At 59.9% G+C, this 15,780-nt stretch overlaps 1 protein-coding gene across 12 annotated transcripts in view; it reads right to left on the bottom strand.

The window, feature by feature from the left end:
* Window positions 1-15,780, bottom strand: part of LOC127463090 (maestro heat-like repeat-containing protein family member 6) — a 66,157-nt gene that overhangs the window by 16,228 nt on the left and 34,149 nt on the right. For 8 of the 12 annotated variants that reach the window (XM_051772153.1, XM_051772154.1, XM_051772155.1 and 5 more), the window contains exons 3-15: window positions 11,877-12,054; window positions 11,571-11,635; window positions 11,070-11,456; window positions 10,738-10,886; window positions 10,327-10,474; window positions 9,928-10,115; window positions 9,702-9,839; window positions 9,413-9,527; window positions 9,104-9,241; window positions 8,670-8,849; window positions 8,404-8,559; window positions 8,145-8,246; window positions 7,923-8,025 (exon numbers count right to left, since the gene is read on the bottom strand). In XM_051772153.1, coding sequence (XP_051628113.1) covers window positions 7,923-8,025; window positions 8,145-8,246; window positions 8,404-8,559; window positions 8,670-8,849; window positions 9,104-9,241; window positions 9,413-9,527; window positions 9,702-9,839; window positions 9,928-10,115; window positions 10,327-10,474; window positions 10,738-10,886; window positions 11,070-11,456; window positions 11,571-11,635; window positions 11,877-12,003 — 1,996 coding nt within the window. In that variant the 5' untranslated portion in view covers window positions 12,004-12,054. Of the gene's footprint in view, window positions 1-7,209; window positions 7,368-7,666; window positions 7,724-7,922; window positions 8,026-8,144; window positions 8,247-8,403; window positions 8,560-8,669; window positions 8,850-9,103; window positions 9,242-9,412; window positions 9,528-9,701; window positions 9,840-9,927; window positions 10,116-10,326; window positions 10,475-10,737; window positions 10,887-11,069; window positions 11,457-11,570; window positions 11,636-11,876; window positions 12,055-15,780 lie in introns of those variants that run through there. The other 4 variants (XM_051772147.1, XM_051772150.1, XM_051772159.1 and 1 more) reach the window with 3 other exon arrangements.

Here is a 15,780-nt window from a genome sequence, read left to right as displayed (position 1 = left end):
CCCGGGGCTGGGCTGGCAGAGGGCGGCAGCAGCCGCCAGGGCACTCGGGGCTCCCCAGCACATCCCTGGGCCCATCCTGCTGCCGCTGCAGCAGCCGGGGCTGGGGCCGAGCTGCAGCGGGGCGGGGAGGGACCACGGCCTTGGGGCTCACCCATGAACCTGACGGCCGCCTCTCGCAGGGGCTCCTGTGGGCTCCGCAGGTAGGGCAGGGCCTGCTGCAGGTGCTCGCCCCTGTGGCTGATGTCCTTTTCCATCTGCAGAGAGCAGGGGGGTGTCTGTGGTTGCAGCAGTGGGCAGGGGCACAGGGCCAGCCCCACGCACTGGGCATCAGGGGCTGGGGACTTCTCCAGCCTGGGGCTGGGCCTCCATGCTCGTCCTTACCAGGCAGTCACAGAACCTGAAGGGCTGCTCTGTCTCCAGCAGCTGCTCCAGGTCCTTCCTGTGGAGGAAGCTTGTAGCCCAGAGCAGCGCTTCCCGAGCGGCCTGCAGAGCAGCAGAGAGCGGGACATGGCAGCGCAGCCCAGGGCACAGCCCCTGTGTCCCTGCTCCAAGGGCAGCAGGAGGCCTGAGCCCTTGAGGCCCCAGGGCAGGAGGCAGCCCAGCCCCTGCCCCGGGGACACCAGAGCCCAGCAGTGCTCACCTCTGCCACACGCTGGTTCTCGTCGTGCCAGCGGAAGAACAGTGGGACCAGGCTCTGGCGCACCTGCATCTCCCAGGGCTCTGTTCCCTCTTCCGCCAGCACCTCCATCACCTCTCGGAAGAGGCGAATGGACAGCAGCTGCACGTGGCTGTTGTCCTGGGGCCAAAGAACACACAAAGACCTCAGCACTGCCTGCTCCAGGCCCTGAAACTCCACAAGTTTCCTGGCAGCACCCAGTGCCTGTGGCTGGGGGCACAGACCCTTACATGGTCAAAGACTGGCCGCAGCGCCTCAGCCAGCCTCGGGGCAGTGGAGCTGAACTCATCGCTGTTGTCTCCATCCTGGAGCACATTCCGGAACACGGAGAGGGTCATGGCCACCAGCTCTCCATCTCCATCCCGCAGCAGCTCCAGGAGGGGCTCAGACAGGCTGCAGATGTCTTTGGCCTGGGTGGAACACAAGGCTGTGCTGGGAAGCCCTGAAGAGCTGCCCCACCAACCCCACTCTGCCACTGCAAGCCCACGCTGCTGCCCCGGGGCCCAGAGGCCAAAGGCCTGTCCCACGGGGCCTGGGCAGTTGGAGATGGAGGCAGGAGAGCTGGCAGCAGCTGCCACAGCTCCTGAAGCCCAGCCAAGGCCAAGCCACTGCCCTCCCCAGCCCCAGGCTGCCCGTGTGGCTTCATCCCCTGCCCCCTTCTCACCATGGAGGGATCCACGCTCAGCACCAGGAGCCCTCGCAGAGCCAGGCGCCGCCTCTCTGGGCACTGGCTCTGCAGGTGCCTTGCCAGGATCTGCAGGACACTGTCGGGAGAGGTGTTCACGTCCAGATAGTCGAGGACCTGGAAGGCAGAGAGCAGTGCCGGCGTGGATGTGCAGTCAGTGCTTGCAATGCCCTCAGTCGTGTCCTCAGATTTGGCCCCGACATCAGCTGGTGCCGTATCAGAGGTTGTGTCGGTGTCGGCCAGCGCGGTGTCACAGGTGACTGTGCCATCCATCGGTGCCATGTCAGAGATGTCCATGTCATTAACCGGTGCCGTGTCACTGGTTGCTGTGCCCTTGAGCTGTGCCATCTCAGCGGTGTCTGTGCCATCAGTTGGTGCCATGGCACAGGTGGCTGTGCAATCACTGGCTGCCATGTCCAAGGTTGCTGTGCCATCAGTCAGAGCCATGTCACCGCTGGCAGCACAATCCAGAGGTGCCACGTCACCGCTGGCTGCACAGTCACTGGGTGCAGTGCTGCCATCAGGCTCCACCGCGGGCTGCGCTGCCGTGTCAGTGGTTGCTGTGCCCTCGAGCTGTGCCATCTCGGCGCTGTCTGTGCCAATAACCGGTGCCGTGTCACCGGTGGCTGCGCAATCAATGGCTGCCATGTCGGTGGTTTCTGTGCCATCAATTGCTGCCGTGTCCAAGGTTGCTGTGACATGAGTCAGTGCCATGTCACCGCTGGCTGCACAGTCCCTCGGTGCAGTGCTGACATCCGGCTCCGCCTCGAGCTCGGCTGCGCTGGTGTCAGGCTGTGCCGGGAGCTCGGGCGGTGCGGTCGTGGCTGTTCTGCGCCGAACTCCCACGAATTTCAGCAACCTCTGCAGGAGAAGAAAGGGCAGGGAAGAGAGGGAAGTGGCATGGAGTGCTCTGACAGCGGTGCCGGGCGGAGCAGGCACAGCAGGCCCAGCCCAGGGGGGGATGGCTGCAGGTACCTGAACTGCCCTGCGCAAGCGGCCACGGGCGCGGTCCTGCTCTTCTGGGCGGTCCCGGCCTGGATCTGGCAAAGAGCGAGCGCAGTCAGAGCTGAGGGGCCGCGGGAGAGGCCAGAGAACACAGCCCAGCCCTGTGCTCCACAGGCAGGGCCAGCCCTGGGATGCCCAGGGAATGGAGCACGGATTCCGGGGGGATCAGCCTTGGATCCCTTTTCCCCTCCCTTTCCCTGGCCATGTCCAGAGGGGACGGCAAGGGGCCCAGCTGGCTGCAGCCACCATCCCTGGGGCCCAGCTCCAGCACTCACCCTGCTGCAGTGGCTGGAAGTGCTGCACCTCCTCCTCTGCTTCCTGTGCTGGGCCAGCTCCAGGGCCTCTCCTGTTCTTCCTCTTCCTCCGGAGCAGCCGGCACAGGCCGAAGCATCCCCCCGCCATGGCACAGTCTGGTCTGGAGGGCACCTGCGGGGGAGAAACCTGGGAAAAACCCCTGGCGGCCAAGTGTGACTCAATGGCCTGCGGGGCTCCTGCCACAGGGACTGGGGATGGCTTGGAACAGCCCCTGGTGGCAAAGTCTCAACAAATGGCCTCGAGGGCCACTGCCACAGGGGCTGCTGATGGCTTGGAACAGCCCCTGGTGGCAAGCTCTCACAAAATGGCCTCAAGGGCCGCTGCCACAGCCACTGGTGACTCCTCGGAAAAGCTCCGGGACACCAAGGCCCGTGGCCTGGCCTCGAGGGCCACTCCCACGGGGAGTGGGGTCACCTCAGAAACGCTCCGGGTCCCCAACTCCTGTGCTGTGGCCTCGAGGGAAGTTGATCACAAAAGAACTCTCAGAAACGCTCCTGGTCGACGAGAAAGGAGTTGGCTGCGAGGAGGCTCCTCACAGCACCGCTCTGTCCCGTCCTGCCCAGTCGCCCGCTCCGAGCACGGTGGCGTGGCCGCGTTGCCGCCGACACCTTTATCCCCACGGGTCACAAAGGACACCGGCCCATCCCCTGGGCGACGGCCACCGTGTCACAAAGGGCCCTGTGACACACTGCCATGGGCCCTGGGGCCTCCCCCAGCCCGGCCAACCTGACCCAGCTCCCAAGGAATCCATTCCCAAAAGCAGCTGCAGCCATTGGGGGCAAGGCTTGGCATCTGTGCCAAAGCAGAAGCTGTGGCTCCTTCCTGGAAGAATTTCTTCATGGAAGTCATGACCTGCAGCACAAAAACACCTGGGCTGGCAAGGCCCAGAACAATCTGGCATTGAGTAATGCAACATTCAGGAAAGCCTGACTTCCCATTCCTCAACACAAGGAGCTGAAAGGAGTCGCAAATTTCCCAATGTCACTGAATTGGGAGGACCCAAAAACTATTTGGAAGTTTGCTTCCCATCTCAAACCTGCAGCTCATTTGCCTTCATGTGGTCTGTTGAGTGTCAACTTCCAAACACGAACAGAAGCAAAAAATCTGGGCATTGATTGGTTTGCAAACGCTTTTGTAGGAGGGGATAATAACAGGACTCTTAAAAGCAGGGGAAAATAAAACTACTCAGAATGATCACGGCTGAAGCTAAAATGCATTTCAGAAGGAACATCAACACCCACACCCCACACACCCCTCTCAGCACCTTCCCAGTCAGGAATTTCATCCAATCTCTAGGAGTAGAGGAAGGGAGGGCTTTGCTTGGCAGTGATAGGATTGCCCAGAACTAACAGAGAACCTGAGCTGGGGAGAAAAGGGGACTTAAATGCTGCTTGACAGGAGCAATATTGCAGCAGCTGTCAGCAGTACACGGGAGGAATTGTCAGGGATGCACTTGGGGCTGGTTGGGCTTGCAATGAGTTGAGAACTTTCCGGACAAACCTGTCCCTCCCAGGCAGCCAAGTGGCTGCAGGGGGACAGTGTCACCAGGGGGTTGTCACCGCAGGGTCGGTGCCCTCCAGGTGTGCTTCAGTGGGATGCCAAGGATGCTGGCTTTGTCCCCAGAGAGCCCATTTCTCATTTCTTCAGGAGAACAGAGGTTTGTGGGCAGTAGAGGTGTTGGGACAGCTTCCTTTTCCCAACCAGCTGGCTGGGAGCAAGCTGGATGCACTTGGGAAAGGCTGGGTGGATGGTGAGGTGTGGCTGGAGGGATCCCCATGGATCTGCAGAGCAGAAGGCTGGAAGAGAGATGTTTTCAGGGAGCTTTTCTGAGGAGTGGCTTTTCTGAGAGAGCTGTGGGGGCTCAGCCTGGAGAAAAGGAGGCTCAGGGGGGACCTTCTGGCTCTGCAGCTCCCTGACAGGAGGATAGAGCCAAAGCAGGGTTGGGCTCTGCTCGCAGGGATCAAGGGGGCAGAAAGAGAGGAAACAGCCTCAAGTTACACCAGGGGAGGTTCAGGTTGGCTAAAATTAGGGAAAATTGTTCATGGAAAGGGTTGTCCAGCCCTGGCACAGGCTGGGCAGGGCAGTGGTGGAGTCCTGTAAGACTCCAAGCCCTTGGAGCTGCCAGCTCATGGGAGTTTGCTGGGAATTTTACTTTCATATATTGATGCAGGGTTCTTTAATAGCTCGAGATAGCACCAAGAGAATAAGCCACGGGCTTGTTCCTGAGGAATTTCTTTTTTACTTTAGGGGAGCAAATAAGGGCACTTGGCCAAAGTTCAAAAGGACACCACAAAGTGGGACAAAGATGTTCCACCACAATCCTCACTCAACACATCCTAGGAATCACAACACCTCAGTCAAAGTCCAGTAAACCAACAACACTGAATCAAGATCCACTAAACCAACAACACTTAAGGCAACATCCAACCAATTCCCCCACACTTCGATCAAGATCTGATCCCTCCAGCTCCAAACCACCCCAAGCATCAGGAAAGGAGCAGAGAAAGAGAAGCAGAGGCAGCAAGAAGAGAGAAGGAGAAAGAGGGAGAGACAGATGCTGGAGCTACCACCGTAGCCCTGGAGAGGATCAGCTCTCCCCAGTCCCGTGGCAGGGCCAGCACACCAGGCCAACACGTGCCCCTGGTTTTCTTTGCTCCGGTCCCTCTGGCCAACCCCCAGGTGGGGTCTGTGACCCAGCAGCCACTCTGGGGCTTCCAGGCCGGGCTGAGGGGCCGGGTTCTCCCTGTCCCTGCCAGTGGGAGCTGGGTGTGGGGCTGCAGGAGCTGTGGCTGTTCCAGTTTTCCCAGGCTGCTTGGGACTGACAGCTACTGCAGGGCTTGCCCAGGTGAGCTCCTGGGGCTGCCCTGAGGGACACGAGGCCACCCCCCCTCCGGGAGGTTCCACCCATCCCTTCCCCTCCCCACCCATGGAGTGGACTGATTAGAAGGTGGAGTCTGATTGCCAGGTGGAGTCTGTTTGCCATTGTCTCCAGCGTGGAGTTCAAAAGCCTGGATGGCACAGCCGGGCTGCTGCCGGAGCTGAGCTCCTTGCCAAAGCTGCAGGAGGCACCCAGCAAGCCAGCAGAGGCAGGCAGAGCAGCAAAGAAGAGAAACAGTTCTTCCAACCCAAAAGCACAGCAAGGACTTGCTCTCCCAAATCAGGGGTGCCAGGCAGATCTTGCTTGGAGACTGGGGAAGCAGCCCGGGGACACTCAGGGCCCATCTTGGTGCCAGGAGACCTCGGCTGGGATCCTGGTGACCTGGCCATGGAGCATCTGGGGGTACCACGGCGAGGGGATTTCGGGCCGTGCCCAGGGACTGTGGGGGCTGTTGGAGCACTGCTGAGGGAGCTGCTGCCTCTCTGTTCCCCTGCCAGTTGGGTTTCTGTGGGAACAAGTTAAGCCAGCAGCAGCTGCATTCAGTGAATTAGGATCAACCAGGAGTGTTTTGGCCTTGACTGGTTGTGGGAAGTAGCAGAGACTGTGGAAAGCTGCCTTAGGGAACTAGGGGGCAGAAACATGATAGAAATAGTAACATTAACATGGTATAAAAGGCAGCAACTGTAACAAAGAAAGGTCTCAGTATCCCCAAAGAGCTGAGTCCATGATTTAACACGCCACAAATGGCACCCGAACAGGGACCTTAATAAAACCTCAGAGGGAGGACGTCTTACCCGCGGCGTAGCTGGGCTGGACGATGGGCTGAAAGGAAGCCCAGGTGCACTGCAGTTACCTTCCTGCTGGACAGCAGGGAAGCAGCCGAGGACGTGATGGGGAACTCTCTACCCAGAGAGCAAAAGAATGTAATCCAAGTATTTAACATAATTTGTGGAAGCAACAGCGAGAGCTATCAGATATGGACTTAAAGTGGCTGTTAGCATGGGCTTGTGACAATTGTCCTAACATAAATCCATACACTGTTTGTGAGGTGGAACGATGGGACAAAGTCAGAGCCTGTCTTTGGGACAAAGCTCTAAAAAACGACAAGGAGGCCGCAGGACTTGTAAGTCTTTGGCAGACCCTCTAGGAGGCCCTGAAAGTCTCTGTTGGGTCCAAGAAATCAGACCCACTGCCAATGGAGACAGTGCTTCTTTGGGAAGCACTTTCCTTGGGAAGCAAGCCCCTTGCCTCCCCAGGGATGAGCCAAGTCTGCAGCTTTCTTGGGGAAGCTCAGCACAACCAGCACTGAAGATCAGCAAGATCTTCAAGTGCACAAAGCTGTGCAAGTGGCCCTTCAGGACAGGCCCCTTTGCAGCCTGAAGTGCCTGTGTCCCTGGGGGTGTGTGCCCACGGTGCAGGGGACGAAAGAGAGGCAGGAGCGGGCCCGTGAGCTGCAGAGCTGAGGGTTTGTGCCCTTTCAGTTGCACCAAGATGCAGATAAGGGGGAGAAAACAAATGTTTATTATTGTGAGGGCAAGGAGAGGGATGAAGTGGGGTCAGGAGAAGGGAATGCAAGGGAGGGAGCCGTCCCTGGGGCTGCAGAGGCCAGGAGCTGCCTGGCCTTGCGGGCTGGCTCAGTTGGGCCCAGCATCAGCTGATGGTGCAGCCGTGCCGAGAAGTGGTCCCTGGGCTGTTGCGGGGCTGTTGCAGGGACATTGGTCGTCTCCTGGCACGGCTGTAAGTGTCCATGAGTGTAGTTCTGATGTTGGAGACAGAGGGGCAGTCGTCCTCGCTCATGGCTGTAAGGCCTGGAAGAGAGAGGAAGGGAGCTGGGGTCAGAGCGTGGCTGTGCAGGGACCCAGGAGCCCCTCCTGCCGGGGCCATGCCAGGCAGCTCTTGGCACGGCCAGGAGGGAGCAGGGGCCAAGGGGATGAGCGGGAAGGTGCTGGGCACCAATGGGCACCCTGCCCCTGCCATGTGTGTGTGCTCTGGCCACGGTGTGCAGGGAGCAGAGCCCTGTGCAGGCAGGGCAGGGATTGCAGCTCCCTGCCCAGGGTCTGTGCTGGTCCCCGGCAGCCCCCAGGGAGGCCCCTCTGCCCTCACTCACCCTTGAGGATGGGCCACAGGTCTTGCTGCCACTCCCTCATGTGCCAGCCGGCGACCCCTGGGAACACAGAGGCTGTCAGGGCCCAGGGGCTCCGCATGGGGAGGCCCCGGGGCTGGGCTGGCAGAGGGCGGCAGCAGCCGCCAGGGCACTCGGGGCTCCCCAGCACATCCCTGGGCCCATCCTGCTGCCGCTGCAGCAGCCGGGGCTGGGGCCGAGCTGCAGCGGGGCGGGGAGGGACCACGGCCTTGGGGCTCACCCATGAACCTGACGGCCGCCTCTCGCAGGGGCTCCTGTGGGCTCTGCAGGTAGGGCAGGGCCTGCTGCAGGTGCTCGCCCCTTCGGCTCCTGTCCTTTTCCATCTGCAGAGAGCAGGGGGTGTCTGTGGTTGCAGCAGTGGGCAGGGGCACAGGGCCAGCCCCACATACTGGGCATCGGGGGCTTCTCCAGCCTGGGGCTGGGCCTCCATGCTCGTCCTTACCAGGCAGTCACAGAACCTGAAGGGCTGCTCTGTCTCCAGCAGCTGCTCCAGGTCCTTCCTGTGGAGGAAGCTTGTAGCCCAGAGCAGCGCTTCCCGAGCGGCCTGCAGAGCAGCAGAGAGCGGGACATGGCAGCGCAGCCCAGGGCACAGCCCCTGTGTCCCTGCTCCAAGGGCAGCAGGAGGCTGGAGCCCCTGAGGCCCCAGGGCAGGAGGCAGCCCAGCCCCTGCCCCGGGGACACCAGAGCCCAGCAGTGCTCACCTCTGCCACGCGCTGGTTCTCGTCGTGCCAGCGGAAGAACAGTGGGACCAGGCTCTGGCGCACCTGCATCTCCCAGGGCTCTGTTCCCTCTTCCGCCAGCACCTCCATCACCTCTCGGAAGAGGCGAATGGACAGCAGCTGCACGTGGCTGTTGTCCTGGGGCCAAAGAACACACAAAGACCTCAGCACTGCCTGCTCCAGGCCCTGAAACTCCACAAGTTTCCTGGCAGCACCCAGTGCCTGTGGCTGGGGGCACAGAGCCTTACGTGGTCAAAGACTGGCCGCAGCGCCTCAGTCAGCCTCGGGGCAGTGGAGCTGAGTCCCTTCCTGTCTTCCTCATCCTGGAGCACATTCCGGAACACAGAGAGGGTCATGGCGACCAGCTCTCCATCTCCATCACGCAGCAGCTCCAGGAGGGGCTCAGACAGGCTGCAGATGCTTTTGGCCTGTGGGGAACAGAAGGCTGTGCTGGGAAGCCCTGAACAGCTGCCCCACCAACCCCACTCTGCCACTGCAAACCCACGCTGCTGCCCCGGGGCCCAGAGGCCAAAGGCCTGTCCCACAGTGCCTGGGCAGCTGGAGAGGGAGGCAGGAGAGCTGGCAGCAGCTGCCACAGCTCCCCAAGCCCAGCCAAGGCCAAGCCACTGCCCTCCCCAGCCCCAGGCTGCCCGTGTGGCTTCAGCCCCTGCCCCCTTCTCACCATGGAGGGATCCCCGCTCAGCACCAGGAGCCCTCGCAGAGCCAGGCGCCGCCTCTCTGGGCACTGGCTCTGCAAGTGCCTTGCCAGGATCTGCAGGACACTGTCATCACCTGCGCTCACGTCCAAATAGTTGAGGACCTGGAAGGCAGAGAGCAGTGCCGGGGTGGGCGGGCGGCAGGAGCGCGGAGCCGGCCAGGGCTGGGCCCAGGCAGCAGCACAGGGCGCAGGCACCGTCCCGGGCAGCTGCGGCTGTGAGAGGGCAGAGAGGGGGAGGCAGCGGGGCCAGGCAACGCTGGCCATTGGGCTCACCTCGACAAGGAAGGCCAGGGCAGGCAGCTCCCAGCGGGGCCCCTCCGTGCTGAGCAGCCCCAGCAGGTGCCTTGCCAGCGGGCCATAGGAGGGGACCAACACGTGGCGCATCTCCCTGTCAGGGCAAAAAGGAACCCTCGGCCCTGAGTCGGGTGGGCAAAGCTCTGCCAGCACTGGCTGGGCCGTCCCTTGGGGCCAAGGCCCTCTGTCCCACGCCCACAGGGGCTGTGTGGGCTGCCCCGTGCCCAGGGCAGAGGTGCTGGGGGCAGCGGGGACAAGGCTGTCTCACCTGGCCAGCAGCCCCACCGCGTAGTGGTGGGTGTCAGCAGAGAGGAGCGCGTCCCAGCCACGCTTGCGCTCCACTGACACCAGCTCCTGGTCCCACTGCAGCCGGCAGAGCAGGGCCCGGATGGTCTGCACCACAAAGCTGTGTGCAGAGCAAAGGCCATGTCAGGCTGGGAGCCCTGGCCCCAGCCCCCAGGGCACGGCAGGGAGAGGGGACGGGCATGGAGCACCTGTTGGGGTGGGCGGGAAGGCCGTGTAGCTCCTGGCATCCCCTCCAGAAGGTGCTGACCTCCTGTGGCATCTGCTCAGTGCTCATAGAAACTTGGCAGAGCAGAGCCAGGAGGAGACGAGGGGCATAAACAAACAGTGCATCTTGGCACTGGAGCTCCTGGACCATCAGCCACAGGGCCAGGGTTGCCTGCAAGAAAGCCACATGGAGACACCATCAGTGCCCAGAGGGAGGGAGAGGCCAGGGAGAGCCAGGGGGAGCAGCCGGCCTGCTGCCCCTGAACCTGCCCCTCAGCCCCATTTGCAGCCCAAGGCCTGAGGGAGATGCAAGGGTGGGGGAGGATGGAGAGTCGCTGGAGAGGCGACGTGGGGAGGAGCAAAGGCCACTTCCAGAAACTCACAGCCAGGGCAAAGACGTCCACGTGGTCCCCGTTGGAGGTGCACACGCTGTGCAGTGGCCAGTCCTCCATCACCCTGAGCAGCGTTGGCAGCACCTCGTGCGCTGTGGTGGCCGAGGAGGCGATGGTCCTCCACAGGATTGCAGCAGCTCTGTGGAGCCAGAGCTCTGGGTCAGGGGGGTCTGGGCCTTGGGAGCTGTGGGGGCCCAGGTGACAGAGCCACAGTGCCTTGAGGGGTAGGGAGGGCACATGGCAGCAGGATCAGGGGCTGACATGCCAGGGCTGGGAAGTGGAGGGGCCAGAGGGTGCTGAAATTGTCCACCTGTCTGTCAGACCAGGAGGGACAGGCTGGATGGGGTGCTGGGTTGTAAAGGCTGGTGAGCCCTGAGGCAGCAAAGCAGCTGGGCCCTGTACCTGTCACACGCTGGGGCACAGTGCAGGAGAGTCGTCACCACGTGCCCAGGGTGTGCGTGGGCCAGCCTGCGGATGGCAATGGGCGGCCTGACCTCTGGAGACACCCGGCACGTGAGCCACTGGTGGATGGATCTGACAATGGCTGGCACCTGGAGGGGAGTGGGAGACACTTGGAGAGCTGCCAGAGCCAGCAGTTTGCCCAGCTTGCCGCAGGAAGGGCTTCCCTTCCCACCACACTGTGCTGGCCTCAAAGGCTCTGGGGGCCCAGGAGAGCTGGCTTGAGGGGCCGCAAGACCCCTGGGGAGCTCGAGCCCTGGCCACAGGCTGCTTACTTCATTCACATTGGAGACAGTTTTCTCCTCCCAAATGTCCAGACTGGGAGCATCAGTGACACTGTCCATGGGCAGGCAGTCGGTGTCTGCGATGCTCTCAGTTGTGGCGTCAGCCTTGGCCCCGACATCAGTTGGTGCTGCGTCAGAGCTTGTCTCGGCGTCGGTCAGTGCCGTGTCAAAAGTGGCTGTGCCATCCATCAGTGCCGTGTCAGAGGTGGCTGTGACATGAGTCGGTGCCATGTCACCGCTGGCTGCACAGTCCCTCGGTGCAGTGCTGACATCCGGCTCCGCCTCGAGCTCGGCTGCGCTGGTGTCAGGCTGTGCTGGGAGCTCGGGCGGTGCGGTCGTGGCTGTTCTGCGCCGAACTCTCATGAATTTCAGCAACCTCTGCAGGAGAAGAAAGGGCAGGGAAGAGAGGGAAGTGGCATGGAGTGCTCTGACAGCGGTGCCGGGGGGAGCAGGGACAGCAGGCCCAGCCCAGGGGGGGATGGCTGCAGGTACCTGAACTGCCCTGCGCAAGCGGCCACGGGCGCGGTCCTGCTCTTCTGGGCGGTCCCGGCCTGGATCTGGCAAAGAGCGAGCGCAGTCAGAGCTGAGGGGCCGTGGGAGAGGCCAGAGAACACAGCCCAGCCCTGTGCTCCACAGGCAGGGCCAGCCCTGGGATGCCCAGGGGATGGAGCACAGATTCCGGGGGGATCAGCCTTGGGTCCCCTTTTCCCTTCCCTTTCCCTGGTCATGTCCAGAGGGGACGGCAAGGGGTCCAGCTGGCTGCAGCCACCATCCCTGGGGCCCAGCTCCAGCACTCACCCTGCTGCAGTGGCTGGAAGTGCTGCACCTCCTCCTCTGCTTCCTGTGCTGGGCCAGCTCCAGGGCCTCTCCTGTTCTTCCTCTTCCTCCGGAGCAGCCGGCACAGGCCGAAGCATCCCCCCGCCATGGCACAGTCTGGTCTGGAGGGCACCTGCGGGGGAGAAACCTGGAAAAACCCCTGGCGGCCAAGTGTGACTCAATGGCCTGCGGGGCTCCTGCCACAGGGACTGGGGATGGCTTGGAACAGCCCCTGGTGGCAAAGTCTCACAAAATGGCCTCAAGGGCCACTGCCACAGGGGCTGCTGATGGCTTGGAACAGCCCCTGGTGGCAGGCTCTCACAAAATGGCCTCAAGGGCCACTGCCACAGCCACTGGTGACTCCTCGGAAAAGCTCCGGGACACCAAGGCCCGTGGCCTGGCCTCGAGGGCCACTCCCACAGGGAGTGGGGTCACCTCAGAAACGCTCCGGGTCCCCAACTCCTGTGCTGTGGCCTCGAGGGAAGTTGATGAAAAAAGAACTCTCAGAAACGCTCCTGGTCGACGAGAAAGGAGTTGGCTGCGAGGAGGCTCCTCACAGCACCGCTCTGTCCCGTCCTGCCCAGTCGCCCGCTCCGAGCACGGTGGTGTGGCCGCGTTGCCGCCGACACCTTTATCCCCACGGGTCACAAAGGACACCGGCCCATCCCCTGGGCGACGGCCACCGTGTCACAAAGGGCCCTGTGACACACTGCCATGGGCCCTGGGGCCTCCCCCAGCCCGGCCAACCTGACCCAGCTCCCAAGGAATCCATTCCCAAAAGCAGCTGCAGCCACTGGGGCCAAGGCTTGGCATCTGTGCCAAGGCAGAAGCTGTGGCTCCTTCCTGGAAGAATTTCTTCATGGAAGGCTTGACCTGCAGCACAAAAACACCTGGGCTGGCAAGGCCCAGAACAATCTGGCATTGAGTAATGCTACATTCAGGAAAGCCTGACTTCCCATTCCTCAACACAAGGAGCTGAAAGAAGTCACAGATTTCCCAATGTCACTGAATTGGGAGGACCCAAAAAGTATCTGGAAGTTTGCTTCCCATCTCAAACCTGCAGCTCATTTGCCTTCATGTGGTCTGTTGAGTGTCAACTTCCAAACACGAACAGAAGCAAAAAATCTGGGCATTGATTGGTTTGCAAATGCTTTTGTAGGAGGGGATAATAACAGGACTCTTAAAAGCAGGGAAAAATAAAACTACTCAGAATGATCACGGCTGAAGCTAAAATGCATTTCAGAAGGAACATCAACACCCACACCCCACACACCCCTCTCAGCACCTTCCCAGTCAGGAATTTCATCCAATCTCTAGGAGTAGAGGAAGGGAGGGCTTTGCTTGGCAGTGATAGGATTGCCCAGAACTAACAGAGAACCTGAGCTGGGGAGAAAAGGGCACTTAAATGCTGCTTGACAGGAGCAATATTGCAGCAGCTGTCAGCAGTACACGGGAGGAATTGTCAGGGATGCACTTGGGGCTGGTTGGGCTTGCAATGAGTTGAGAACTTTCCGGACAAACCTGTCCCTCCCAGGCAGCCAAGTGGCTGCAGGGGGACAGTGTCACCAGGGGGTTGTCACCGCAGGGTCGGTGCCCTCCAGGTGTGCTTCAGTGGGATGCCAAGGATGCTGGCTTTGTCCCCAGAGAGCCCATTTCTCATTTCTTGAGGAGAAAAGAGGTTTGTGGGCAGTAGAGGTGTTGGGACAGCTTCCTTTTCCCAACCAGCTGGCTGGGAGCAAGCTGGATGCACTTGGGAAAGGCTGGGTGGATGGTGAGGTGTGGCTGGAGGGATCCCCATGGATCTGCAGAGCAGAAGGCTGGAAGAGAGTTGTTTTCAGGGAGCTTTTCTGAGGAGTGGCTTTTCTGAGGGAGCTGTGGGGGCTCAGCCTGGAGAAAAGGAGGCTCGGGGAGACCTTCTGGCTCTGCAACTCCCTGACAGGAGGGGGGATCCAGGAGGGATGGTACTCTGCTCGCAGGGATCATGGGGCAGGATGAGAGGAAACAGCCTTAAGTTGTGCCAGGGAGGTTTAGGTTGGCTATTTGGGAGAATTTTTCACAGAAAGGACTGTCCAGCACTGGCACAGCTGCCCAGGGCAGTGGTGGAGTCCAGATCCTGGAGGGATTTCAAAGCCATGTGGATGTGGCACTTGTGGTCATGGGTCAGTGGTGGCCTTGGCAGTGCTGGGGAACAGTTGGATTCCATGATCTTGGAGGGCTTTTATAACCTTAATGATTCCAGAATTGTTCTGGATCATCTGAAGGAAACCTGTATGCCCCATTGGTGTTCTGCTCTCCCTTGACTTGTGCAGCAGCAGCTGCAGGAGGGATATTGGAGCTGGGACGTGCAGCCATGCTGGAGAGAGGGCTTCAGCCTGTCCAGCCTGCTGTAGAGAAGGGATTGAGTCAGCTCCACGTGGATTTGGGGTCTGTTCTGTGTGTTCCCTGCCAGGAGACCTGAGAAGGCAGCACACTGGTTAAGCTCTGCCAGAAGGGCATGGAAGGCAGGCAAGAATCCTGCCAAAAACCTGTGCCAGCTGGGAGTGGGGGGAATGTGCTGCTGCAGCGAGAGGCCTGGTCTGGGTTGATCCTCACAGGGGAGCTTGAAGTGACTCCATTCAGGAGCATCCTAAATGCTCCTGGTTTAGGAGCATCTTCCTAGGGAAATAAACTTGCCAGCTGAGGGCTCAGCAGGCTGGGAGATGCTGATGCCACGGGATAAAACAAAGGGGAAGCAGCAGTGTAACATATTTATGGTGAGGCCCTAGCACAGGTTGCCCAGAGAAGCTGTGGCTGCCCCATCCCTGGAAGTGTTCCAGGCCAGGTTGGACAGGGCTTGGAGCAACCTGGGATAGTGGTGGAAGGTGTCCCTGCCCATGGTAGAGGGTTGAATGAGATGGTCTTTAAGGTCCGTTCCAACCCAATCTGTTCTGTGGTTCTATGCTGATATTTTGACAAGATATAAAGTGCAGATTTTACATTCCTGGCAGTAAAATCCAGGCTGATGGTGTTTCTCCAGAGTTCAGGGAAGCCCATGGATGATGGAGACGGTACCCAGCTGGCCTTGCAATCTGTGATTCCAGCAGAACAGTGGTTCTTCCTGGCCATGGGAGGCTCAAAACCCACCCCACATCACCCTCAGCTTCCTCAGTAATAAATACTGGCAGACAGGGTCTGTGTGAGGAAAAGTGTCACGAAAAGCAGGTGGGATCACAGAGGGTTTGCAGGGATCCCAGACCAGGATATGTTTGTTTATGCATGTGCTGTAAGTTTCATCTTATGAGTAAATATATTTTTGGGACTGTTCACCTCAGTTTAAGATGCCAAAGAATGTGTAGCCTTTGGAGATACACAGAAGGAAAGTTGTAAGGGACATGTCAGGGATATTCCATGCTTTCTGTGTTGAAATGGGGAAGTTTTCCTGCTGGGGCTCAGTGTTTGGATTTTGTATGAATGTTTTGGAGTTTCTGAGATATTGATGAGTGAACAGAATGGAAGAACTTTTCCATACCCCATCCTTGAGACTCATGGGGTGCGTGGGGGCAGTGGCTAATAAGGATTAAGTCAGCAATTGCAATCGAGTTTTGACTCTGGAGGGTTGGGTTACAATGTCTAAGCCAGGAGATGATGTGGGAATTGTCAGAATCACAGCAAACTGACTCCTCAAAGTGATGGGGCAGTGTTAGTCAAGAGTGGCCTGGGTGTAGCAGCCACTGCTACATCAGTGAGCATGTACCTGTAAGTTTGTAACTAGCACTCAGTCACTTCATATCATAAAAGTCATACAGTCCTCTTTAGGGTTTTGAAAATACCTGCCCCAAACTTACTTTGTGGCTACCAAACTGGACCAGGATAAAACAGCTGTTCATAAGAACTGTACTCATCAGTT

The sequence above is a fragment of the Manacus candei genome, unplaced genomic scaffold (genome assembly GCF_025592945.1).
Source record: "Manacus candei isolate 608988 ecotype Guabito, Panama unplaced genomic scaffold, ASM2559294v1 h1tg000150l, whole genome shotgun sequence".
In the NCBI taxonomy this organism is placed as follows: domain Eukaryota; kingdom Metazoa; phylum Chordata; class Aves; order Passeriformes; family Pipridae; genus Manacus; species Manacus candei.
Note: the sequence above shows the minus strand (reverse complement) of the source record. Positions and strands in the feature narration are given on the sequence as shown.